The following is a 27476-nucleotide window of genomic DNA, read 5'->3' as shown; positions in this document are numbered from 1 at the left end:
GGGGTCCATTGCAGGTATCTGACATTAAGGGAGAAGAAATCCTTCCCTTCTTTCAGCTTTTTCATTACACGATCTCAATCTACCCTACAAAGTAAAATACTTGAAAAATGAGCACCCCAGGAGGAACTGTAGAAGGGACATGAAACCTCCAGGATGGTTTTGAGTATGATGGTTAAACAGTCTTGATTTGTATCAACATAAATATGCCATTAATTGAGGATTTGAGGGTTTGGTGACCAAAGAATTCCCACCAAGAGAGATAAAAGTAGCTTGGAAAAATCCCAATGTTTCCTTGTTTGTCAAAGACCTTTACAGAATCAGACAGTAGTGAATGACAGAGCTTGATTCTTGCAAGGGAAACCCATTTACAGATTTTTGCTTCAGAAGGCATGCAGGCAGCTTTCCCTCTTTTCAGGGAGGTCTGGAAATTAGACCCAAACATAATAAATTTTTTCAAACCATGGGAGTCAAGCAAACAATTAGTGACCCCTGTACCTGTTGTCTGGTGTTTTGAAATCCTTTGTTTCAGAGTTTAGAGGAAGAAGGAGAGTTTATGCCCAAGGGTTTCTGTGTCCAGGCATGGAGTCACCAGTCTAGTGATGGCATGTCCATCCTTCTGTATTTTCTTCTGCTGCTGAGCAGAGATAACATGATGGAAAAAACAAAGCAGATTCAGCTTTTCTGCATTTTCCCTGCTTTGTCTGATTTGCAAGAGTTTTTCCACTACACACTCACTGGTTTTTAAAAGACTTAATCTCATAAATATAATCTCATACTAATAATGGAAGTGGCTTATCCAGATCTGGTAGGTCACACTGGCTCAATGGGGGTGCACAAGTGTGGCCTTAAACCCATAGGAATTGAGAGTCTGAACCATGTACAGTATCTTCTGCTGGCCTAAAAGAACATTTATGGTAACAGGCAAAATATGAGGTAATATTGAAATCACAAAGGAGCAATTGTCTTCTGGCCAACAGCAAAAGAAAAGTGAGAAAAGATCAGTGTTCAAATCCTCCTACCTCTGTGAGTCTCAGCAAACCATCATTCCCTTCAAGATCCATGTGAGAGCTCTGCAAAATTTTCAAAGCACATTTCAAGGGGAAACACACAAAGGAGTGAACCAGTGGCTCTTTCTAATACTGCTTTGAGGAACGATTTCCACCCTTATGTAAGTCTGCTACCTCTTTGGATCAGTTTCTCTGTAAATTCATAGCAAACTCAGACTACCTTGGTCAGAAATGAGTGTTTTCACTGAAGCTTTTTACTTTCCTTTTGGGATGTAGCTTCTGTGGAAAGCACATTGATGTTTTAAAGCCTTTTGAAATGCTTGAACATTTCCTGCAGTTCACTGCTTTTGCACCATCTGGCACCTGAAATCTTCTCATCACCAAAGAGGTTTTAGAAGGCATAATGCAGGCACATTTGTCATTCAAACTAGATGTGATGGGGTCAGTCTTGGGAAACAGGATTAAAATCTTTGTGTAACCTTCAGATTCTTGCAGCCTCTGGTGTGTTTTTAGTTCTTCAGGCCATGCCAGCCAGTATTTAATTGCTGCCAGGAATCCTGGTGGTGTAACCAGTAGGAGACCATTTAGCTGCTATTGGTGATGGTGTCTCTCAACATTTCCACATTGTGAAATGAATTAACAGTCTGCAGGCCTTAGAATAAGTATTTGGTCAAATTTTGTGTTGTTAGGCTCTGGCACAGCTTCACAGAGGTGCTAATTAATCTCATCAATATAATCTCATACTAATAATGGCTTATCCAGATCTGCTAGGTCACACTGGCTCAATGGGAGTGCACAAGTGTGGCCTTAAACACATAGGAATTGAGAGTCTGAACCATGTACAGTATCTTCTGCTGGCCTAAAAGAGCATTTATGCTAACAGGCAAAATATGAGGTCAAATGTTGTGTTGTTAGGTGTCACTATAGGACACGAAATAACACGACACACAGACACTGCTGTTTTCAAGGCAAAAAAAGGAAGTTTATTTTCTGACTCTAACATTTATAGATTTCTAAAAGTGACAGTAGATTGGAGGGTGAAAGTGCAACCTCTCCAATGACACTGGACAAACAAAGTCTATCAAATTTCTCTTCTTCTATAAAAGAATGGAAAACAATAAGTTATTTACAGAAAGTGTGTAAGAATGCAAACATCAGAAGGCTTAGAAAATCTTTAAAAATCAGGGTAACAGTTAGGCTAGCTAAGAATAGAAAAAGAATGATAACAAAGGCTTGTGGCTCAGACAGAGAGTCTGAGCCAGCTGACTGTGATTGGCCATTAATTAGAAACAACCACATGAGACCAATCACAGATCCACCTGCTGCATTCCACAGCAGCAGATAATCAATGTTTACATTTTGTTCCTGAGGCCTCTCAGCTTCTCAGGAGCAAAAATATTAAAGAAAGCATTTTTCATAAAAGATGTCTGTGACATTTATCTCTAACTAAAACCTTAGCTCCTCTAAAATCTCTGAGTTCCTTAAAGTTTATGTCTCAACAGCATTAGAGAACCTCATGTTCTCAGCCTGCCAAGCAGGCCCTGGGGCTGCAGGACGGCTGTGACACCCTGGGGCTGCAGGACGGCTGTGACACCCTGGGGCTGCAGGATGGCTGTGTCACCCTGGGATTGCAGGATGGCTGTGACACCCTGGGATTGCAGGATGGCTGTGTCACCCTGGGGCTGCAGGATGGCTGTGACACCCTGTGCTTCTCTCATTGCTCTCAGGGTGGAGCCGGCGCTGACGCGGATCAAGGAGGATCGCAAGCGGATCAGTTTCTATATTCTTCATTATAAACCCAACTAACCAAACATTGTGTTGACAAGCAATCAATTATTAGTAACTACTAACTCTTAACTTCACCAAAACCTACCTATTTATTTTAATTAACTTCAATAAAGCATAATTATCTCTGCTCTCGTTGCTCCCAGGGCAGAGCCAGCGCTGACGCGGATCAAGGAGGATCGCAAGCGCATCATCCTGCCCGCCATCGACAACATCAAGTACAACACCTTTGAGGTGCAGCAGTACGCCAACGCTGCCCACGGCTACAACTGGGGGCTCTGGTGCATGTACATCATCCCACCACAGGACTGGCTTGATAAAGGGGATGAGTCAGCTCCCATCAGGTAAATCTTGTGCTGTCACTTTGGGCAGAGCGGTGTTTCCATCTCGGCTGTCTGAATGGTCATCACATTTCTCTTCACTCAGAAAAGCAAGGCACAGTTCTTCCCGAGAATATTTCTGGGTTTCACATTCTCTGAGCCTCAGAGAGAGAAAAAACTATCTTTATCTCATTTGTTGTGCCAAAGTAGAGTGCAATATGGAGATTGTTTACCCAGAGTGATGGTGTTCTGTTTCCTTGGCCTATCAGGAGTGTCGGGACTGTTGGCTGACAATTACGAGATTCTGAGCAGGGGAATGCAGCTGAGTGCTGGGCAGATTCAGTTTAGATGTAATGTAATATAGTATAGAATAATATAGTATAATAAAGTAATTAATTATCCTTCTGATAAGAAGGAGTCAGATGCATTCATCTCTCCCCCTCGTTGGAGGCAAAAATATCCACTATAAACAAACCTGCATGTTTTGTGCCTGTAGGAATAACAAAATGAGTCTAATAGCTCCACAAAAGTTGTGGATGTGTGTACTGCCTTTCAGAGCTTCCCCACAATGTGCACAACTACTCTGGCTCTGAGCGTGTGCTTCAAGCACGTGTTCTGGCCATTAGTAGGATAGCAGGATCCTTTTCATCTAACCTTTTATTTTCCAGTGGGCTCTGGCCCATTGTGTGCAAGAGAAACAAAGATATTGTGTGTGGGATTACAGTGTGGCTGGTTTCACTCCTCTTCTGTGGGCAGTCTTGATCATCTGTCCAAACCAGAGCTTCCCTGGAGCATCACTAGGAGCTGTGTTTGAGAACTGCTCTTTTTTTCTTTTATTTGTGGGGGTTTTTTTGGGGTTTTTTTGGTTTTTTTTTCCTTTGGGTTTTTTTGGGGGGAGGGGTTGTGGTGAGTTTTCAGATTTTTTTGGTTGGTTGGAGTTTTTATGTTTTATGTTGTTTTTTGGGGGTTTTGGTAGTTTTTGGGGGTTTTTTTGTTTGTTTGTTTTTTTGGTTTTTTTTGTTTTGTTTTTTTTTTTTTTTTTTTTTTTTTTTTTTTTGTTTGGTTTTTTTTTTTTTTTTTTTGGTTTGTGGTTTTGGATTTTATTTGTTTTGTTTTGTTTTTTGTTTTTTGGTTTTTTTTCTTGAGAACTTTGCGCATGTTCAGAATTTTCCTACTGGTTGAATTTTAAACGAACCCACATCAGACCATGTAGTCAGTGTGTCAATTTACTTTTCCCTACAAGAGAACATTGTACACTACAGAAATGGAATTTTCTGGTGAAAGGCCATTACAGGAATTGTGAAGGTGTTTCTGAGAATTGTTACAGTGGGGAAAAGTGGAACTGATGTGAAAAGGGCTTTCTCTTCCCTCCATTTGGAAATTCACATCTCCAGTGCAGATGTTTGTCTAACAGCTCCTCTGGGACATATTGTGCTGGGTTAAGGGTACTGCTGTTACCAACTCTAGAAATAAATGCTAAAAAATGTGAAGCCTAAGTATGCACTTTAGGATGCTCTTATTTTTAAGACTTCTTAAGAAGGACACAAATTGCCAGCTTAAAGTCATCTTCATTTTCTTGTATATTGGCATCATCTTAAAGCAAGCTGAAACTCTACTGTATGGTCCCAGTGTGGGCTGTGGCAGAGGAGCTGATGAATTTCCCTTCAGTGCAAAGCTTGAGTTTCCAGATCCTGGAAAGTTTAGCCAAGCACTTCCAACAACACACCCACCTGAAAAAAATGCCAGTGATCTTTTGGAAGTGAAAGGACCCTGACAAACTGATCACATTTCTAAGTGATCAGAGGGATGGAGCCACCTCACAGGATCCTCCCCTCATGAAGAGTAATATTTTAATCTGTATTTCACCAAGTGTTGCAAATTGTACTCAGGTTCATTCTCATGCTCTGTGACTGCAAAACAGAGCTATACAGTAATATTAACCTTATTTACTGCAGGACAGCACAGTCCATCATCACTGACCTTTTGCTTGGCTTGGAACCTCAATAAGCAGGGAAGTAATTACTTAGGAAATCAGTTTTCCTGGATAACATGCCCTGCTCGCCTCACATTGTTTTAAAAGTGCAGATGTTTTATACCTGTTTCACTCAGCCCTGAGAAAGTTTATTGATAAAGGAAAATTAATCATCCAAAGCTTTCACTCCTGAAAGGTTTTGTGCACTTCATGACTCACAATTTATATGTGAAATCATTGTAGTAATTTTCCCATGGATTGCTCCAGTATTTCAGTATCTTCTGTTCTGGAGACAATGATCACATAACAGATAAGACTGAACTAAGAGGTTAAACCTCAGCAATAAAGGGCCTGATTTACCATGGACTTCCCACAGATTTATGTTCAGGCTCTTGCTGGTGCCATGCTGGCCCTGAGTTGGGCTGACACAGGAGTGAACAAACTCAATCCAAAATCAAAAACTCAAATCCAAACTCAAGCACTGAGCAGTGTTAAAATCTGATGCACATAAGTAGCTGGCTCCCAAGAGCAGAGGCATCCACATGGAACCATGAACACTTCCATGTCTTCCTGGGTATAAATTCTTTGAAGGCAGGGATTTAGGAGAGCAGAGCATCCCCTTTATGGTCACACTGCAGTGTGTGCTGAGGGGCCTCTGAAGCTCTGGCACCTGGATGGATTTGCTAAAGCATTTGGCTGTTGTGTTGTTCCTGCCTGTGGAAATATAATGTGATTTTGTGGCTTTTAAGTGATATGCCAGTGTAATTATGGTAGTGGAAAGAGTGACTGTGTGAGTGTTATTGATGAAAACAATCAGGAAGTCTGTCCTTAGGGCTGAGATTTGAAAGTGGTCATGGTGGGAACTTACTACCTGTGGAATATGGGGAATATGGAACTTACTAGCTGTGTGTTTTCAAAAGGAAGGCAAAGTCAGGCTAGTGAGAAAACTTTTTTAAAAATCTCAGATGTGACTTGGCTTGGCACAGGTTTTGGTTTTGTAACCAGCTTTCCAAATCACATATTGCAACCATGATTTCCATTTCAGTCCACTTTGCAAGACAGAAACTGTGCACTTTGATGGTGTTTTAATCCATGTGTCTGCCCAGTGCATTCATAAGATTGCAAAGGTGCTCATCAGCATGAAAACTGCAATTCCATTTAGTCCTTGCTACCACTGTTCCTCTTCAGGCTTTGACTCTGTTTTCAGCAGGCAGTGGGTTTGGTTTGTGCCTCTGTGTGTCCTGTGAAAGAAAATCTGGTAACAAATAACCCTGTGACTGGTTTTGTGGTTGGTGTAGCTGAATACTTTCTGCCAGATCTCCAGAGGGATTAGAGATTTTCAGCATTAAAGAACATGTGTACCCTGGTATCAGTGAGGATCAAGCCCTGGCATTTCTCATGTTTGCACTGTATGAATAAATATCATCAATGTGCAGAATTGGGTGAGGCATTTGGAAAGCAGGGTCCAATTCCTGTTTCCTTCTGGGACTACACACAAGATGTGCTTCTTTCCTAAGAATTTTTCTATTTTAAGCCTGATCCTCTAATTTCTTGAACACTGACTGTGATTCTACTCAGCCTTGCTGGGAAGGAGCAGCAACTGTCCCTCACACCAGTGGCTCATTCATGGGCAGTCATGTCAAATGTGCACCATAAAATGTCACATCAGCTGTTGTGAGCTAAGTGACAAAGGGGACTTGGCTTTGAAGTGCTAACAAAGGTAAAGAAATAGGAAGAACAAGGTGTCAGATTTTGTAAAGATTTCTGATGCACTTTAAAGTCAGTTCTTTCTTCCCTCCCACGTTAATACTCTGAACTTCAGAACAATTGATGTTCCCCGAGCTGGCTTCTGCAGGCAATCCATTTTCCATGTTTGACATTTGAGATGGAAGATGTCTGTAAGGTGAAGATTTAAATGAGGATTGTTATTTTGACACGCTGTGTCCATTGCGTCATTTTCCATTCGTGTTCCTGCGAGCGCGCTGCCCAAAAATGCCCTTGTCATCTGGCACCACACTGTGCAACAAAGGGTCTGTTTCACAGGGCTTCTCATGAATTTGACTATGCATTGAAACAAGCTGGGTTTTTTAATGCATGCTGTATCTTTTTTTCCCTGGGTTTTGGAACAGCCAGGAAGGTTTCTGCTGTTCTGAACTCTGGCTCTGACTTGTCTTCCCTCACCTGCTGTGATTATGATGGACTACTCTGCATTTGATTTCTTGATCAGCAGCCACTAACATGAGAGTCATTAGTCAGCCTCACCCAGCCAAGCACTGCACAGCTTTCCATTTTATCTTCCTCCAGCAGCAGTGGTGCATTTCATTGTTGCATATGTTCTCACTTACTGCTTTAATATGCCATAGCTTGCTACCAATAGGGATGTGCATGTACATGCACTGCATCAGCTGCTCCAGAGAGTGCCAGTGCCTTGCTCATGGACATAAATTAGAGCTTGATGTGCCCCCAGTGAAGTGTTTTGTGCTGCTGCTTCTATCTGAGACTGTGTATGCCCATCTCATGTGCAGCAACAATAATGATGAAGCCAGTCTGAGCCCTCACTGCTCTGGGAAGAAATCCACCTGAGCTCAGGAGGTAAAGTCTTTCATGATAAACCATGCTGCCATGTAATAATAAAACTGGGGAGTGTTTATTGACTGCTCACAGCCATCTTTTCAGTTTCTGGTTCACAGGAGCCTGTAACAAAGCAGTTTTGCTTTTATTTGTCCAGGTTCTGATGTGTGTCCTGCCTGTTCCAAAAAAATTTACTTCCACGGGGCATCAGAGAGTTATTCTGCATCCCTATTTGCTCTGCCTTTCTAGATGAGCATTAGCTTGTCATTTTTTCTTTTTTTTTCCTGTATCTCCTGAGCAGCAAATCTGTCCTTGAGTTCTGTTCTCGGGGCCTGGTGTGACTCTTTCTTGCAGGAAGACATGAGCTGTAAGAAAAATAGAAATACTTCTGCAGGTACCCTGCAGGTTTCCCCACTTACATGTCAGACCAAGGCTGAAGTGCTGCTTAAGAACCTGAATCAAAGAAATATCCTGCTGGGAGAGGTGGAACACTCAGAGATTGAATGTGTCATTTGAAACTCCTTGTCTCTCTTATTATACCTGTATATATACATTTATGCTTATATATTTATTTATGGTTCTATTTGCCTTTGAATTTATGTGGTTATTGTGAGTGTTTGTCAGTTTTCCTGGAAATTGCAGTTGGCTGCTCAGGAAACTGTTTCAAATGTGACCTGATTGCACTGTGCACATATGTACATATAAATATATATAAAAATAAATATATATAAATATATGCTGGCCTTAAGGCAGGAGAGAAGGATGCATAAGGCAGAGGCAGACTGACTGTACCATGTGCAGTTTGGTCTCCCCATCCCTTTCTCTTTCACTGGTTCTTGGTGAAGCCCCCAGGGGAAGGAGGGGGATGCACCTGACTGGAGAAATGGGTGTCAGCACCTGCTGGAATTTTACCCACAGTGCTCCTGGGGCTCTCACTGACACAAACCAGTCCTGACTCAGACCTGCAGCAAATGCAAATGCTTTTCTTCCCTGGCCAGTGTGCCCCGTCCCATGGCAGGCGCTGCCCTCGCATCCAGGGCAGGGAGGGAGAGTTCACCACCAGAAACCTCTCTGTGCCTCTTCCCTTCCCCAGGGCATTCCCAGAGAAATGTTTCCCTCACGTCTCCTCTGCTACAGCAGTACAGGTAATTCCCCCTGCACAGCCTGACTGTGCTGTATCTTTCTCCTGTGCAGAATCAATACAACTCTAGGCTGCATTTTAAGCTTTTAGCTGCAAAACCCATTTTGCTGTGTTTCTCACATTATCCTTTGAGTGCTCCTGTTGATTATAATTAATCCTTATAACATCCTCCACTGTGTCAAGGAATATTCCACAGATCAATTAAGTTTCACAACACCTTTGAGGTGTTGGTAAAAAACAGTACACTTCTAATTGCTGCTTTCTCCTTCTGGAAGTGTCTCTGTTTTACTGGAGAGTGCATGATTGAGGGAAAAGGTTGTTTTATATAAAGCAGGTTCATATCTTGTGCTCTGAAGCTGTGAAGTGCTGGGGGCACTCAGATTCTCATGTGCTGCCCCTTGGGCAGTGAGCAGGGGGTCAGAGGTGCCAACACATCTGCTTTGGCTCATGTGCCCATTTCCAGCTTTCTGCTGCACTGCACTAAAAGTGGTGGATGGACTGGAGTATTTCAGGTTCTGGAAAAACTGAAAAATTCCAAGTGAGGGCCTGGAGCTTAATTCAAGCACATTTTTTGAGAAGTGTTTGTGATAGGTCCGTGTGTCACTGAAGTCCAATATAAAATTATAAAACCTGGATGTGGTTCCTTCTGTCATTGTTCTGATGCTGTTGCTCACTCCTGAAAACATTTTTTTTTTTTTTCTGAAAAAGCTGTGAAAGCTTGTGAAGCTTATATTTGAATATATATAATGAGAAGCAATAAACCCTAGAAGGAAGAGAGGGAGTTGCAAAGACTCAATAGCATTTGTTTGTGAGTGATGATTATGTAGTTGCATCTAAAATGTATTTCCCATTATTGTTCTATTAACAATTGAGGCTTTTAATGGACAGAGCCTAGAGCTGCAGCAATCCATCCCCCAGAGGGAGAGATTCCAGCACCTTAGAGCAGGCTGCAAAGCCTGGCAGTGCCATTCCTCATGGGAGCATCCTGCTGCTGTAAGGAGCTGCCTCCAGAGCATTTCTGTGGGGGAGACAGGGCTGGAAAAAGAATGAGTCTAAGCCCAAACTAGCATCTCAGTTTTGCAAAGCAGTGATGCCTTGATCCAGTGAAGTTTGTGTTTAGTTTTGAATACATGAAAAGGAAAATGAAGAGAGTGGTGTGTGTTTCTCTCCCTCACCTCCTTCCCTCTTTTATCATGGGTAAAACTTTAAAAATATACCTGAAATATTCCCTCCAAGGCTTATTTCATTGCAAAGGTACTGGATTTCCTTACCTTGGTTGTGTCTTTCTTTCATTTTAGTTCCAAGATCAAATGTATTCCTTGTTAGCCTAAGATATGCTTTTCAGTGGTACAAGATGTGAAATCAAGATGCATGTAGGATATGTCTCATCCTGGGTACAGGAGAGCTCTCAGCTTTTTTAGGCAAATCTGTTTCCAGGCTTGGCTCTGGGAAATATAATCAAGAAGATACATTTCATCAAATAACTTGAATTTATAAATGCAAAGATCCTGGTGCATAAATATATGCATCAGCAGAGGATGGAAGTGCCCAGCCAGGAGTATCCTGTGTGGTTTTTTCAGAGCTTTGAGACCACTTCTAACTAGAGACTGATTCAACAGAAAGTCTTCAGAAATTACAGCACAAACAGAGAAGTACTGGAATTTCTTGCATACATGAAGTGCCACATGATTGATGCTAATAGGTAAATTTAGAATGTAAACTTGAAAACAAAGAACTGTTTAATCTGTGCACATTTGTTATGATCTGAGGTCTGTAAGAGCCAATCAATGGCTTCATTTTCTGCTTTGATCTCTCTGTGCAGGACACCAGCCATGATTGGATGCTCCTTTGTGGTGGACAGAGAGTATTTTGGGGAGATTGGCCTGCTGGACCCTGGCATGGAGGTCTATGGAGGAGAAAACATCGAGTTGGGCATGAGGGTGAGTAACACAGAGACTTTGTGCATGTGCAAAGGGTGCTGGGGAGCTTGTGGCCCAGCAGAGCTGCTGTCTGACTGATCTGCTGTTGTGCTGGAGAAGTTGATGATCTGGTAGTGACAGTGCCAGTAAATGAATGTTCCTGGCCTTGTGAGCCTTGAGAGAACTGAATATGCTTTATTGGCTCACCCTGTCAGTGTTTGAACCCAGTAAGAAAGGTTTTCCCCTTTCCCAGTCTCTTTCTTGGTGCAAACAGCCTCTGAGTCTCCATGTGCTCATTGCCCTGAGCTGAGGTTGTACATTTGTACATTTGTGCTCTGACAGATGTAACACCTACAGAAAACTAAGGCCAGGCTGGTAGAAGTCACTTGTAATGTTCATCATGCACACATTATGAATGCTGGGGTATTTTACAACTCTGAGGAACCTCCTTGTAGAATAAGAATACAGGGTGCAGGTATTCAATCCTGTTGGACAGGTCATGGTGAACAGATGACTTTGGAATATCAGTCCCTGTGGCCTGGACCTGAAGGAGGTTTGATACCTGTGATCCCTTGACCTTGGTTTCAAGGTGGTGCTTGCCAGCAAGTCCTCCTGAAGCCCAAGGAGCATGTCTTTGCTTAGCATCTGAAAATTAGGCCACTTAATGTTGCATGAACAGAGTTTCCTCATTATAAAGCTGACTGTTTAATTATTTTCCCTTTACTCTTTATCTCCTGCTCCCCAGTAACATGTCCCTGGTGCATGTAATGTGCTCATTAAAGCATATATTCTGCTTGTGGTGAAACATTGAACATAAAATTAGTCCACTCTTTATATCTGGCTCTTCTTTTTTCTGAAATGGCTACAAACTCCTTCTCACCATTGGACTGAGGAGGAAGGTCACTGCAGCAAGAGTTTATTTTCACATGTGGGTGTGTATTTGTTATTCCAGCATTGCAAGAGGGATGGGTTTGTAATGGGACTGTGTGAATACACTGCTTATACCTTAAGGTTCAGAATTCACATAGGGGACAGAAAAACTGCTACCACAAATCATCCAATTTTCCTTAAGAGGGTCAGGCTATTACCAGGATTGTGTGAGCTTTCCTTTATCATTGTGCAGGGCTTTGAGCTGTTTGAAGCTTTTTCCACATGGCTGCTCCCAGAATAGATTGAACACTCTGGCAAAACCCTGGCGTGGTTGATGAATAAAGCTCCCAAGAAATCTGAAAGCTGTCGCTCTTCCTTAGGCCAGGAGGACTTGCTGAGTACGATTAGAGCTCCTGGTAAACAGAGGCAAAGGTTTTAATAGGATTATGAAATGGCACTTGCTTGAAGAGACAAGGATTTGAGATGAGTGAGGATGGGTTTTCAGGGATAGGGAACCTCTTAAAGCCTGCAGAAAGCTTGGATCTAGCAAACAGCTCTTTTTCTTTGGGGTTTGGGGGTTTTTTTGTTTGTTTTTTTCTTGGTTGGGGGCTTTTTTTCCCTTTAAGAATTGTTATCCCTACTGTTTGAAAAAGGTTTTATGAAAATACAGAGTATGAGTTTGTTGTGAATAAGCTGTGTGTCCATAGCACAGGCCTGTTACTCTGTGTTTCCAGCCTGGCAAGTAATATACAGTGTCTGCCTCCTAATTTGCAAATCCTATGTGTGATCCCCTCCTGTGAGTCTTTCAGAGCTGTCAGAAACTAGCAGTGTGAAAATGCACAGGAACCTTCTCCCTTCTCTCTAGGCTATTTATAAAACCACTGTGAATTTACCAAGTTAGGGATTTTTTTAACTCCAGAACCTTCAAGAAAATTGCAAAAAAATCATTTTTTTCCTATGGCCTGGTGCAGTGACCCATGCAGGGATATTGGGTGCTTGCCCCCCACCTGCAGAGGGATGCCATTGACCATGTGTGAAGCAATGAAAGATAGAAAAAGGAAGAAATACATGAATAAATAAATAAAACCTAAAAATTAATATAATAATAAATGATAAAATGTAGGGAAGGTGGTGGCCCATGCTTGGCTGAAAACAGTCCCTATTTGAAACAGCTGTGACAATAATCCTTTTCTACTTTTTTGAAAACTATTATCATGTAACTGCTAAGAGAAAAGGGATTAGGCTTGGAGTGTCTGAAATAGATTACATTGCATCTAGTGAACCCTTGTTTAAATTGTTTTAATAAAATGAAATAGGGAAACTCAGTGAAACTAATGAGCTGATTTGGGAGGATACTGTTTGATAACCCAGCTAATTCCCATGAAATCCCATTGTTTATTAAAAAATCATGACCTTGGGTATTTCGCTGTTAGCTTTGCCCTTTTCTAAATTCCATAGATGGAAATATTTAAATAATTAACCTAAGAGATTTTCTGTATTGAGTATGAATAAGCAGTGCAGCAACAGACTGGGATTGCCTCCTATGACTATTGGAAATATTTAGGGGTCTGCAGCTCTTTTCTAAACTCCTATTATTTTTTAAGTAAATAATGGTGGTTAGAGCTGCAACATTCTCCTGATGGGGTGACTTCACACTGAAGCCAATGTCTGTTTGCCAAGAGAGGGAGATTCTGGTTTGGTTGAGAAAAAGCATCAGCTCTTCTGGGAAATAAAAGGGAGATGGACACATTTGCAGGTTTGTGATAGTGAGGAAATGGATGGACACTTACATAATGTCACCTTGCTCTGTGTTTTTTAAAGGTGGCAGTTTCACCACAAGGTGGATAAATTGGGGGATTTCTGTTAGAACAAATGGTGCTATTGTCTCACTGTTCTCCAACCAGCTACTGAGGCTGATGGGAGTTATTATTAGCACCTAAACACAGGAAATTACAGCATCCAGTCTTGGCTGACTCCTCTGTGGATGAGCTGCCCTTCATGAGCACAGGCTGAAGAAGACACTCTAAATTCAGGGTAGATATCTTTGCTGCTCCTGAACATCAAATGGTCACTGAGTACAGAGAGATGTCCCAATAGGAAGAGAAATTCAAGCAGTGCTTGAATGTGGAGGCAGACAGGGGTCCCTTTAAGTGAGGGTCCCAAATTATGACCCTGTAAGAAACTGCATGCTGTGCAAGCATCATGTGAGTTCCATTCCTACTGGGAGCTACAGACACACTTAATTATTTAGAAAGGGATCATATAAACATTAAAAGCCTATTTTATGATTTAACCTAATACAAGCAGTTTATGATGCATCTTTTTATAGTGAGTCATTAATCATTGCACTAAGGATCCCTCTCTTCCTCTGGTGCTCCAGTGATAAGGTGAATGAATTGCTGTTCTTTTCACTTTGTGCCCATCAGCTGTAATGGTGGGTGGAAAGAGATCAAGCATTTATTTTCAAGGATGCTGCAGCAGAAATTAAGTTCTGCTTCCACCATTAAGAATCCAAACAAATTACATTTTAAAAAATCTGTTGCCACGTTGATAACTGCAAATAAAACTCCTTTTATTTTATGGCCAGCATCAGGCTGCTTTATCTCAGCAGCACTGAGTCACACCAGCAGGTGAGTCCCAGGTACCTTTGGCCAGTTTTGTGGCACTGTCAGTGGAATGTCTCTGGGAGCACTGAGCTCCTCAGGACTGAAAGGAGCTGACCCCAGCCAGGATCCAGCTCAGACCCTGTGTGCTCGCTGCTGCTGTGCTTTAGCTGGTGATGGAGTCCAGGCTCAAACCACGGGTTGTGTCAACAGAAATGCAGTCCCACTTCTGCCTTACACAAGTACTGTAAAAATATCTTGATGTAGATGCACCAAAATCTCTTTATGAGGAAATGAAGCTCGTTGCCTAATGGGCTTCCATACACAAGCACATCATTATACTTTCCCAACTTCTGTTATATACCCTGTCTTTACTTTCTTTAAAAATAGATGAACTACATTTTTTTCTGAGCAGAAATGCTAATGGTAGATTGTTGAGTAGTGAATTTTTGACCTCATTTTATTACCTTTAGCTAAAGAGATTTAGATTCCTCTGAGCAGTCAGTGTTTTAAATGCAGATTCCAGACTGGTGTGCTGTAATAAAAATGTCACAAGGTTTATGTATAGCAAACTTTAATTCTGAATTCTGGACAATGCTTTTTGCCCTGTGTGATTCATGAGGCCAGGTCCCTAGTCTTAGAGCTAAATAGAAACTCAGTTCTGGTGAGTTACTCAAAATTCCAGCATTCTTTCACATGTGCTGTGGTAAAATACAAGTGAAAATTGCACAAAAAATAGAGGTTAATCAAAGTGTCTTATTATGGTGAATCTGAAAATACTTCATTTTTATTTGGACCTTTCCCAAGCTATAATTTTTAGTATAAATTAATTCAGTTTTGACTTAAAAGTCATAAAGCCTTTTAGTTCAAAGACATTTAATCACTTGAACTGTGTTAACAAAACCCCACAGTTGCTGACATCTGAAAAAGTGGTGTGCTCTGTCCTTAGACATGCCTATTCACACTGGAGTGCAATAAATCAGCATTTTCAGCATGAAGTTAAATGCTATTAAAACGTTTCTGAGCAGTTCTACACTGCCTAAGCAAAATCCTGCTAAGTGATGTAATCTGCTGTTATTGGAAGTTGCCCCAGTGCTGAGGCTGCAGAGATCTCAGTGATAAATCTCCCAGCTCTCACCCTCCAGATAAAAGTGCGTGAGTAAAGGTGTCCCCTTTCCCCATCTCCAGGTTAATTTAGCACTTTCAGAGGTATTTCCTGAGGTAAAGGAATGCTAAGCTTGTGGAGCCAAGCATGGAGAAGTCATGAAAGGATTGAAGTCGTGGTGCCTGCATTCCATGAATTCCCAGCTCTATCCCCTCTTCAGAGCAGGAACTGGAGCTGCTGGTTCTGTGCTGGTGTGCAGGAGTGATGAGCCAGGCCCTCAGCACATCCCAGCTTCTGCATCTCCTGATTCCACTGGAGCTGCAGAGATTCACGCAGGGTGGGATCAGGCTTGGCATTTGTGCCCAGCAGTCACACATTCTGTCTGGAAATGGAGACAGATTTGTGGCAAGGCAAGGAGCCCCTGCAGGTGTTATACCCCAGCCCTGGAGTGTCCAAAACCACCCACAGTCACCAAAAACCACCCAGAGTCACCACTGGTGGCTGCCCATGGCCAAAGTTTGTGTCCAGCAGTAATACATTCTGTCTGTAAATGGAGACAGATTTGTGGCAAGGGAAGGAGCTGCTGCAGGTGTTAAACTCCAGCTCTGGAGTGTCCAAAACCACCCACAGTCACCAAAAACCACCCACAGTCACCAAAAACCACCCAGAGTCACCACTGGTGGCTGCCCATGGTCAAAGTTTGTGCCCAGCAGTCACACATTCTGTCTGGAAATGGAGACAGATTTGTGGCAAGGGAAGGAGCCCCTGCAGGTGTTGAACCCCAGCCCTGGAGTGTCCAAAACCACCCAGAGTCACCAAAAACCACCCAGAGGCACCAAAAAGCACCAAAAAAGAGTCACCACTGGGGTTGTCCATGGTCAGAGTGTGCTGTGGCCAGCTCCATGGGCAACACCTGTGCTCACAGCTGGGAGGGAGCTGTCAGCACTGCCAGGGACTCTGATCCCAGCCCTGAGGCCAGATCCCCACCCCAAAACAGATCCAGGGAGAAGGTGGGTAGGCAGGTGAGCACAGGATGATTGCAGTGATAACCAGCACTGGGGATAGGTTCCAATGTCTGACCTCAGCCACATTTCAAAGCTGAGGGTTTCCTCTGTAAAGGGTCTTCCCCACATGAAAGAGCAGGATGTGCAAACAGTGTCAAGCAGAGCCAAACAGCTAAAACGTGGCCCTGATGAAGTTAAGAGTGCTTGGGTTTTTCTCTGACCAGATTATTAATATAGTCTTAATCGTACTTTTAATGGGATGTACAATCCTGGTTTTGGGGACAGAACCCAAATCCCTCCCTGTCTGCAATTTCTTTGAACCATGCTGTCCTCTTTTATTTTCCTTTCTTATTTTCTTCATTATTTTTATTTTTAATAAAATAAGGATAACTTTAACCTTGCATGAGAAACAATGGTTTTACCAGAACACAGTACAGTGGTGCTGTAGCAGGAAATTGCCAGCACAGTACAGGACTGGAGCTTGTGAGTACCCTTAAAAACCCTCTCTGAAGTGGGAGCATTGGAAATGGCTCAGAAAAGAGCATCTGCCCATTTGGCTCCTGTATCACATCATGCTCCATCGAGTGTAACATTTCATGTTACAAACTCTTTCATGTACCAGGACATTATCAAAGCACAGGGCTGGAAATTTCAGAAAGAGATCAACAACAAAAGAACTGAGGGGAAAAAATTTCTTCCTTAGTTTTTGCCACTTTCTTCTCAGCCCCTTTCCTGCAGGTTTGATCTCAGTCTAAAATGTGTTCCTCTTCAGAGGCAAGTGTGAACTGGATGAGAGAGAGAGGGGGAAAATGAAGAGGAGAGTGTTAATTGAGATTGAAATAGGTTTCACTTGCCTAATGATGAGTCTGAATCAAACACTAGAGATGAGCTACAGCTGTTCAGAAACTTTCTGATACAACATATTTTGTGTTGCAAAATAACAGCTAGTCCAGAACTCCAAATGGTCTGTAGAACTCTAAATTTTGATGCTGATTACTGAAAGCTTGCCTTGGGCTGTTTTGTACCCAGAGGTGCCCAACTGTCAGTCTTTAGCTTGGTCCCAGCACACATGGCAAAAGATTTCTTTGAGTTTCTCTGGAACCATTTTGAATCTCTCTCAGAACTCTTAAAATGAAAAACCAGTTCTGTGGAAAGCATCCTTTTTCCGCACAAAAAGAAAGGAAGATGTGAAAGTGATCCAGGATACCGGCTGTTCCCAGAGAGGAGGGATGCCCCTTTCCTAATTGACTTTTTGAGTAGCTCTCCAGCTGGTTCTTGTTCTTTTGGGGGGGTGAGAGGTTTAATCAGGAATCTCTAGGAAACATAAAGAGCTCTCAAAATGGGAGGAGTCCTCTCATCCCAGATTTCTGCAGCTGGAGCAAAGATTTGGCTTGGAGCAGTGTCCTGTGTGCTCATCCCCAGCCCAGCAGCCTGGGTAAGTTCTGGATATCTGTGGGTCTCAGCCCACACTGCTCCCCTTGGCAGTGACCAGGGCTAACGTCCTCCCTGGGGAAATGCTTTTCAGCCTTGGGGCTGAGTGCAGGTCTGGAGGTGGGTTTTAGATTTTTAAATGCACAGCTGAGGTGTTCCCCTCGCAGGAGTGTTCAGGTCACCATTATTTATGGTGTTAAGCACAGAAGTCATCACCACTGGCGAGTTTTTGTCTTGGGAGCGTGAGGGTAACAGAGCTGATTTCTGAGTGTTGTAGGCTAGGAGGGTTAAGAGTTGTGGGACCTGGGTTTGCTTGGCTCTGTTTTAATTCTGCCTGGAAGGCTTTGCAAGGTGATGTGACATTTTCTTGCTGTACCTTTTTTGGTCTGCTAAAGAAATCTCTAACTGACTAATAATTATCCTTGCACATGTGTCACCTGAAAAAGGCAGAGCATGTTGAGCTGACCTGTGTGACAGGTACCTCTGAGCTGAGGAGCAGGGGAGGATTAATTCATGTAGCTGTGTTGTTGGATAAAGGTCCACTCCTCGGTGCCAAATTTATCATTATCTGCATTGTGTGTAACACATGGAAAAAAGGCAGCTTAACACTGTGCTTGAAAGAGCATTTTGTGTAGAAAGTAGCAGCAGATTAGCCAGCAGGGAGAGGTGAGTTGGTGCTTCTCCCCCAAAGAGCCAGAACAGGGAACCAGATCCTTATCTGGCCAAGCACAGACAGAAAAAAAAACCTTCATTAAAATACTTATAGCCACAAAATTTCAAGATGCTCCTAAATTTTGTTTTCTACACAGGAAAAATAGGGAAACAGGTCAGCTGAAATGTTTTATTAGCATGTTTATTGTAACCCAGCCCTGTGTGTAGTTTCACTGCTGGCGTGCTGCAGCCAGTCTAGATTCACACAGATAAATTCCCTCTGCATCCTCATATGTCATTGTTTCTCTTCCATGAATATCAGATTAGATTTCATGGCAGTGTTAGACATATATTTAATGTGCACAAAAGCATTGGTCAAAATGCCAATTGTTTTCCATTGGTAGCTTTCTTTCAACATAATGGAAAGGTGTTAGCTGTTTAAAAGAGAGGGAAAACAAACACAAAATGACATAACTGTCATTTCTATTTGTATTCTAGGCTTAGAAAAAGCAGATCTCACTGAAAAATCATATTTAATATGACATACAGAATTTATAGCATGAGAAATGCAGCCAAGGAGAACCCAGAGAAGCAACAAAATCCATTTGCAAAATCTGTTTTGGGTGCAACTGCATATCACATAGTCAAGTGTTTTGACTGTGATAAAATAATTTATTCACATGTTTTAGTAAAACTGTAGTTGAATATTTCTTCCTAAAATGCCACTTAGATTTCCTCTGTGTCTCTGAGAGAATGTAATTTGCACAAATATCTTCCTATCAAAAGAAAAGCAAATGATTCAATAACCTCAGAGCAGGTCCTGTCTGTAATTCCTGGCATGCTCTGAGGAAGAAGGTAAATGAGTTTGGTTTCATTTAACCAAGGGGAAACTGAGGCAGAAGCTCCAAAGATGTCTCCTATGGGATGTCTGAGAGCATTTGGTGGCAGAGCCAGGCTGAAACTAATTAAAACAAACTTTATTGTGTTTCTCTACTAATTGGTCTGAATTGAAAGCCTGAAATTGGAGGTTGCAGCGCCTGCATACATGGTAAGAACTGCACTTGAAATTCCTGTGTTCCTGTAGGGCCTGATTGAGTGAAGAAAGGACAAGGGTGATGGAGGAATGAGTGAGCCCTAAGCTCTGGGTCTGAGTAGGAGTGCAAAGAACATCCAAAGCCTGAGCAGGAGTGCAAAACACACTCAAAAATCCTCTTGAGATCTGTTTTTCCTATTCCTGTTTCCAGCTGGAGTTGCCACGTTATGCTGGCAGGTTCCTGGTGGCTTGCAGAGTTTCTAATACATCTTCTGTGGCGAGATCCCCACTGTCCCTGATCCCCCTGGCAGGAGAGGTGGTGTCATTTTCTCTCTCTGCCTCCCCTCCACTTGCCAAGAGCAGCCCTCAGGGCCAGTCTGGCAGCTGGGGAAGGGTGGAATATCCTGCCTGTGCACACACACATCATATTCCTGCTTCCCTCCCTTCTTATCCCTCATCAAGAAATCCACTGGCTCCCAAACCCTTGTACTGCAGGAATGTGCAGTCTCAAGCTGGGATGCCTTGGAATGACTGCCTAGAACAGAGGCTAGATGAGTTAGAGGGATAAAGCGGGTATTTATCAAAGACCTTCAATGGAGACACTCTGGGCAGCCAAAAGCCTTGCAGAGGCTGCCCCCAAGATGGACAATGGTCACAAGATTTTCAGATGTGAGTGTGGTCTCTTTGCATACCAGGCATTAATCCTCCAATTTCAGCTTCAGGTAATGAAGTCATATTCCCCCGGTTTGCTCCTTCCCCAATTCACTTTTGTCCATACTTTTCAGGGCCTGAGGCTGTGAGGTGCCCTTGGATCACAGAGGGGTTGTTTTGCCTGACTAAAATGTGAAGACAATTAACTACACTTTCCATGGAGTTTACAGCTAGGCGCTGATGTGTTATAGACTATGAAAAATACGAAATCTAAAATCTGAAGGCATCAGCTGCCCTGGTGCATGAGCTGGGCTGGCTGGTGCGTGTGTGAGCACCGAGCTGTGAGTGGTGCTGTGTTCCTGCCCTCTGTCTGGGGCTCAGCCTGTCCTGATGCTGGTCCAGCTCTGCTGCCCTGACACCGCTCCTGCAGCCGATCTGCCAGAGCCCCCGAGCCTCTGAGGCATGCTGACAGTTCAGCTCCAGTTAGCTGCAGTTCAAGGTCAAATAGGACTTTAAAATATGAATAAATGTCAGGCTTTGCTGGCACATCGATCTCAGTCTTTTTGATTAGTGCCAGATCGCATAAATAAATTAGCCTTGACAGGTGCGATAAATTGTATGGACTACTGATCTCAAACAGTAAATGTTAGAGAAGGACGTGGAAGGCCTGGAGGGGAAAATACCCTCTGCAGATGCTTGCATTAAATGAGGTGAGCTTTGATACAGTGCTCAGGGGTGATCTTCAGGCAGGAGGAGGCCTTTTGTTCATTTGGGATTCTGTGCCAAGCCGGGGCACGTCTCCGGCTGTGGTATTGATTTCCTTTGTCAGAAGGAGTTTGGGTCGCTGTGCCTTGTGAAGCGAGAGGGCTCTGGAGCCTGGCCCACCCACTGCCCTCCCCACCCTGCCAGGGCTGTAACAATGGCCTGGGCTCAGCCCTTCTGGGTCCCGAACAGCAAGCAGGTCTCCAACTACAGTAAAACAGGAGTAGAAGGCATTGGAAGTGTCTCGTGGTATGTTGTCATACTGTGCTGAACACTGTCAAGCCACAACTGAATTCTGCATGTCAGGTCTTGGCTTTGCAGGGTCTTTTTACTTGGAAACCAATGCTGATATTTAGAGAAATTCACATGACAGGTTACATGCTTTCTTTCTCTATGATTTCCTGTAAAACATAACTTGTATGCTTCATTTCCCTCTTATGCATAAATATTAGCAATGCCAATCACTAGTTAATATTATATTTACTAAGAGGTGTTTGTCTTTTGTTGATTGCTAAATGAGCATGTGAAAATGATTTGAGGATAGGGTAGGGGTCTTATACTGCTCTTTCATATATCTCCACCCAAGAACTTTCAGTTTTCTTAAATCAACAATCGAATATTGCAATCCTCTCCGATATCAGACACATGACAAAGCCAGACTTTGTCACAGACATTTCAACTTGTTCTTTTACTGATATCCTTTAATTAAGCATGCCCTCTTTCTGCAGCACCATGCACACATTCTGTCTCCCCATCTTGATAACTCATCTGTGTGTTTGTGTACATAAATCTGTGTATACATATTTATATGTAAGTAGAGATCATGGACTAGTGCTCATTTTGGGTGATTCTTCCTCACAAAAGCTTGGTGAAATTCTTGGATTTATGCTGAGACACTGAGCTTCATAGTGCAGTTAATCTGAAATGCACAATTGTAAATGCAGAAGCATTTTTCTCTCCAAAAGCAGAAAGGTATGGATGTGCTATATTTTGTAGCAAGAGAATTAAAAAGAGAAACTTTGTGTTTGCCTCAATCGATTTTACAAAATGAAAGCAGAGTCTAAATTCAGTGGATTTTAAATTTTCATTGTGAATGTTCTGCACAGCTCCATTTTCTTAACTATAAATATACAGCCACCAATTTTGTTCATAAATTGTCCCTTTAATACACATAATCAATAACATATGTATAACCTAAAATAGACTATTACAAATTTGTTGTTCATGTGCCAAAATGTTTGGGTGCTCTGATGAACTGATACATCTTCAATACATGTGTAGTGTTAGAATGGAAGGAGTTACTAAAAGGGATTTTTACTTGTATAGAAATGCCTTTTTTAATATAAAATTAAGGTGATTATCTTGATTACAAGATCTTCACCAGATGGGTGATATCCTGCACACACAGGGCTAAGGATGGTGTTAAGAACAGAAAATTGGGTGTATGACAGAAAGGAGGGTCAGCTGTGGTGCTGAGTGGGAAGAAGCAAATTGCCTAGTAAGAAGGATTTTGAGAATCATAGAGGAGCTCTGGGAAGATTAGCCAATGCAGGCAGGTGTCTCCAAGCCTCAAAATGTGTGCTTTTCTGATTACTGGTATTAGAGGGGAAAAAAATAAATGTTTACAAAGCGATAGGGAGGAGAATGAAGATTATATTTTGAGGGCCAGGGAAGTATTGTGCCAGACTTAGGAATTGCAGAAAAAATGCTGTTGAAGTAAACAGATAAGAGAGAAGCATTAGTATTGCTAGAACTGGGGCTTCTTGAACACATGCCAAATGAAATGTGGAGGGATTTGCTCATAAGAGTCGAACGATCTTCAGTCAAAAAGGCTGCAGAGATTATTAAGGATGTTTTTTTGCATTCCTACAAAAGTGCTTGCCTGTTTCCACTCATAATATCTGTTATTTTTCTGATCTGGGGGCAGGGCAGCAGAGTGGGACATGGCTCTGATTCTGTGTCAAACCAAGCTTTGCCAGGAACCTCCTGAGAGGAGAGGGGGAGTTTTGGTAAAGTCAGTTTGGAAACTATCTCTGGTAGCACCAGCTGCTTGAAATGAATCTGGCCCATCCCTGCAGGGGATGGAGCTGTGGGTAATGGATCAGGGGGCCAAACCCTCAGTGTTCTGCAGTGGGCACCCTCAGTGTTAAGTCAGACCTGGTATAAACTGAATCAGTCCATTAACTTTCCTCCTTTACCTTGCCTCCTCCTTCCCATCTCCTCCCTAGGCCATTTGTTAACTTGAGGGTCAATGTGTTTTGCTTCTGGGGTTGTGCTGAGGTGTTCCCTGGGCTGCAGCAGAAGTGGGAAGGGATTTTGGAAAGCTGCATTCAGAGCCAGGCTGGTGTCATGGTGTGCCCTGCAGCATTGTAGGTGCTTTCATTTGAACAGGTTACCTGTGGCTGTCTCCAGCTGGAAGCACAGCAAAAATAATTGCTGAGGGAAATGTGGTTCATTTTTCTCTTTCCTCATTAATCCCTATTCAGTATCTTTTCAGGAAGATGCAGTGATGTGTCAGTGTGCTATAACTTACTTTCTCTCCCTTTCCATTCCCTCTGCCTGTTTTAATTAGGCACAGCCCTGTTGTCCATCTTACTGGAGCAACATTTCCTGTCATGTCTGATGTCAAACGCAGTTTCTACATTAAAATATAGCAAATTCTCACACTTCTTAAGATGGCTTTTTTAGATCTTTACATAAAGTTTTGTCATTTTGCATACCTTGTGATGCACTGACATTTTTTTCTAGAGTCTAGATGTGGAGGGCTGACTGTCAGCCACATCCCTATTTATCCCTAGGTGCTTTCACAACAGTCTCTGGGCTAAACACAGATCTGCTGTCAGTTCTGCCTGGCAGAACCAAAGCAGGGCTAAGGAAGGTGTAGATGCAACCAGGCTGGTTGTGTGACAGGCACCAGCTTGGCAAGCATGAAAATGAGATGCAGAGGGAGGTACGTGTCTGACTTTGCTCAGTTCTCAGCCCTGGCAGGCAGGTGTGCTATGCAAGCAGCACTCATCAAATCCTCTCTAAGGCAGTCTGGGAGGTTTGGATATCTTTTGCATTTTGCACATGGAACTGGCAACAAAGGAAGTGTCTTGTGGGGATGAGGCACTGAAGTGTGTGACAAATGCCCAGGACCAAACCATCCTGAGCTGTCCAAAGGTTGTGCTGAAAATTCATACCCTTTTCCCACCTTGGTTCAGCTTTTTTCCCAGCCTTAAATCCTTTCTTTCTGGCAAGTCTTTAGACTTTTTCTCCACCTTCTGTCTCCTGCTCTTGCCAACGTTTCTCATTCTGTTTCATCACTCTCCTCTCCCTCCCTCCGCCTCTCCTGGCTCAGCTCCACCAGGCCCTAATGTTCCACATTCTCCTCTAGCTGTGCCAGTGACTTATGAGCTCAGTGCTGCTGTGGACACCAGACCTCTTAAGCACCTTAGCAACTCTCAGGAAAGCTCATAAATGTCTTTCACAATGGATAGTCAAAGTAAGAGGAGCATTAGAGGTTTGAGGAGTTTCTTGCCTAATAGGAGAAGCCTAACTAGATGAAAAGGGGAGAACCTATTACTTAGGGTAGAAAAATCTGGATGCCTTTTTAACTGCAAGAACAACTAACCAGGTGTCCTGTCTGTGACATGAAATGAGAATGGTAAACAAAATTTTTTAGTTTGAACAGAAATTAATGCAGAGGAAAAGCAGGAGAGGCTTATGTTTTGTGGGGAAATTAGCCTTTGTTGATCATAGAGCTTTCTTTTGACATCCTCTCTGACTGTAGAAAGATAGTGGGGTACAGACTTGTAGAGGTGTTATGCTTGTTATGTTTGAAAGTAAAATTGGAAGTAGTGACCTCAGGAAATGAACACAGAGGTGAATGTAAATAGAATCTGATTAATGACTGGAAGGAGGGCTGGACTCAGATGCACAGGGAGAAGTCTCTGAAACCCTCAAGGTCTCAAGAATGAGTCCTGTTCTGAGGTTTGTCTGCTGTATCCCTTATATCTGTTCTCTCTTGCCTGATTGTCTCTTCTGCTCCTTTGGTCTCTCTTTCTCTGTGTGGCTGCTTGTTTTTCATTGCTGCCTCCTTTCTTTTCATCCACTCGTTCCCCTCAGGTAGTTGGACAAAGTAGCTCAGAATTATCTCATGGTAATGAGAATCCAATGCTGCCTCTCTCCCACTTGATGGAAACAGACCTTGAGGCCCCACACTGCACAAGGAGCAGATTGCATAATATGGACACAGTTTTAGTACAAAAACAATCATGGGGTGTAGAAGTGGAACCGAAAACAAATTTTAAATCCTTGCAGTGCCTTGTATCATTAAATCCTGGAAATGTGGGCTGGGGGAATCCCTCTTCATAGCCAGGGCAGCCAAATTGTTTTAGGGATGGTTTTAATGCTAATAACTGCCTGATATCATAGACAGGTTGTTTTGGTTGATTAATTTGGATGTTTCAGCTTATGTGCATAAGTATTCCCAAACTAGTCAGGGGTTTTGCCAATAACTTGGCTGTGGTGGCATCAAGCTGTGGCTGACACTAACTGTGCCAGCTTATGAATTTTGATCCAGTCAGTCTTTTCTCTCACTTTGAACCAAAATATCAAAGTACCTATTTATTATTTTTTAAGCAATCACCCGTGGATTTCTATTGGTTTGCATCAGTAAGATGTTACTGGAGGGAGTTCCTGTGGATGTTCAATGCCACATGATTTGAACACCCTATCAAACAGATGTGCACAGGCAGCTGCCTGCATTCAGGGCTGTGTTTTCACTGAATGGTCGTGGTGCAGGTTAAATGATGAGCCCATGCACACACTGCAGTACTGCTGACATTCAAATGGCCAAATCCAACCTAAATTGGATATGATTGGTGCCATCAGTCTGAGACACACTGTCTAGTGTCTGCAGTTATGCTTTTGTTTCATGTGTATTGAGGAGGTGACTCCTCTGGGTGTCTGCCTTAATGGGCTCTGGCTCCTGGAGAACCCAAGCTTTGTGTTCCAGAGGAACTGAACTCTCCATCAACTTGACTGCCCAACAATGGGAGCACTCTGTCACTGGTGTTTCCTAGTGATTGACAGTCAGGAAGGCACTCTAGAGTGACAGTTTAACGCTTTTCTGCATATCCTTTTGCTAGGCTGAAGTGACGTCCATGTGTTGGCTCCAGATAGTCATTTGTAAGACTCTGTCTCCATCTCAGACTAGTGCCAGATGAAGCATTAGATGTCATCAGCTGTGACAACGTGGTGCCCACATTTCCAGCCCAAATCCTGGCTGGAATGTGGTGTACCTTCTGCTCTATGTAGGCATCAAGAACCAAGGAAACTGATAAATTTTTGTTGGGGTTCATTTTCAGAGTACTGTCTAGGCATTTCCATTAATATTAATAGGAATTTAGCAGATAAATCTCCTTGAATAACTTTTAGAAAATTTACCCTTAATGTGCCTTACATTTCAATAAGCTGAGCTGTGTTTTGAAATTCCATTTGAGAAGGGTAAAATGATAGATATAATAACAAGGGATATGCAGAAAACAGTGGGATGCATATTTCTGTGTGACACTAAAGACTCACAGTACTTTTAAATCAGAGCATCCTGGAATACTATTAATGAAATCCCCTTTAACCTTAAGGGGTAATTTTTACTAAGTGATCCACAGGGGATTTGGCTGTTAAATTTCCATTAACAGTAATGGGATTCACAATATTAAAAAGCAAGCTCCCCACCAGCCATGCTGAAATTCTACCCCCTGCAGCAATTAATCATGCCTGTTGGGCTCGTTAATGGAAATATGAAGCAAATTATCTGGCTAATCATGATCTGTGATCAATTGGCTCTCCTGCAATCATTGATTGCCAAAGAGTCAAAGCCAACTCAGAGCTTTTGTAGCCAGCAGGACACAGGGGTGTCCCTGTCCCAGGTGGAGGTGCCAAGGCAGCTGCAGCACATGGAGAGCACAAACCAAGCCTTGCAAGCAGATGTTCCTCCCAATCCTGCAGGGGCTTCCTTCTTTGCCCTGGTTGTAGCAGTGTCCTTTTTATTCCCCTTTTTTTTTATTCATGCTTGGTTAAAACTAAGCCACTTTGTTGATCGATTTTGGGGCCTTTTTCCTCCCTGGCATTCTGTGAAGTCTTCACATTTTGCCAGAATTTACCTTTAGCTGGGCTGCAGGCTCAGCTCTGGAGGGTATTTTTTGATACACATGATGGTATTATGGTTAAGCTTACTGGCAAACATGCAAATCCAGGAGTACCATGCAAAATCAATAGCATTTCTTCAGGCAGCAGCACACTAATTTATAGCCACCCTGCATGACTCTGTCGTTTTCCTAATGAACTCTCCAGTGTGCAGGGGTGCACTAAACAACAAAGATAAATACTGGTGTGCGGAGGAGCATAATACAGATTTATAGCCATAACAGCACACAGAGTACAGATGTTTTGCAAGCAACCAAGATTGCTTTATGAGCTTTTGCAAGCAGGGGTATCTGTGTTGTAACTAAGGATTGGTTTTCAATGGAACTCAAAATTAATAAAGCAACAGGAATCTTCTTAAAATACATTTTGGCACCATCCCAGCAGCAGAGTTTTCTGCATCCCCACTCTGTGGTTCAGCTCTTACTGCGAGATGTCTGATGGCAGAGGTTGGGTGCTAAA

General features: G+C 42.7%; 1 protein-coding gene across 1 annotated transcript in view; it reads left to right on the top strand.

The window, feature by feature from the left end:
- Positions 1-27476, top strand: part of GALNT9 (polypeptide N-acetylgalactosaminyltransferase 9) — a 131115-nt gene that overhangs the window by 56090 nt on the left and 47549 nt on the right. The window contains exons 5-6 of the mRNA XM_005488931.4: positions 2939-3136; positions 10619-10736. Of these exons, the coding sequence (XP_005488988.1) occupies positions 2939-3136; positions 10619-10736 (316 nt within the window). The remainder of the gene's footprint in view (positions 1-2938; positions 3137-10618; positions 10737-27476) is intronic.

This window comes from Zonotrichia albicollis, chromosome 18, assembly GCF_047830755.1.
Source record: "Zonotrichia albicollis isolate bZonAlb1 chromosome 18, bZonAlb1.hap1, whole genome shotgun sequence".
In the NCBI taxonomy this organism is placed as follows: domain Eukaryota; kingdom Metazoa; phylum Chordata; class Aves; order Passeriformes; family Passerellidae; genus Zonotrichia; species Zonotrichia albicollis.
The sequence above is the reverse complement of the archived record's forward strand: the minus strand, read 5'-3'. Positions and strand labels throughout refer to the sequence as shown.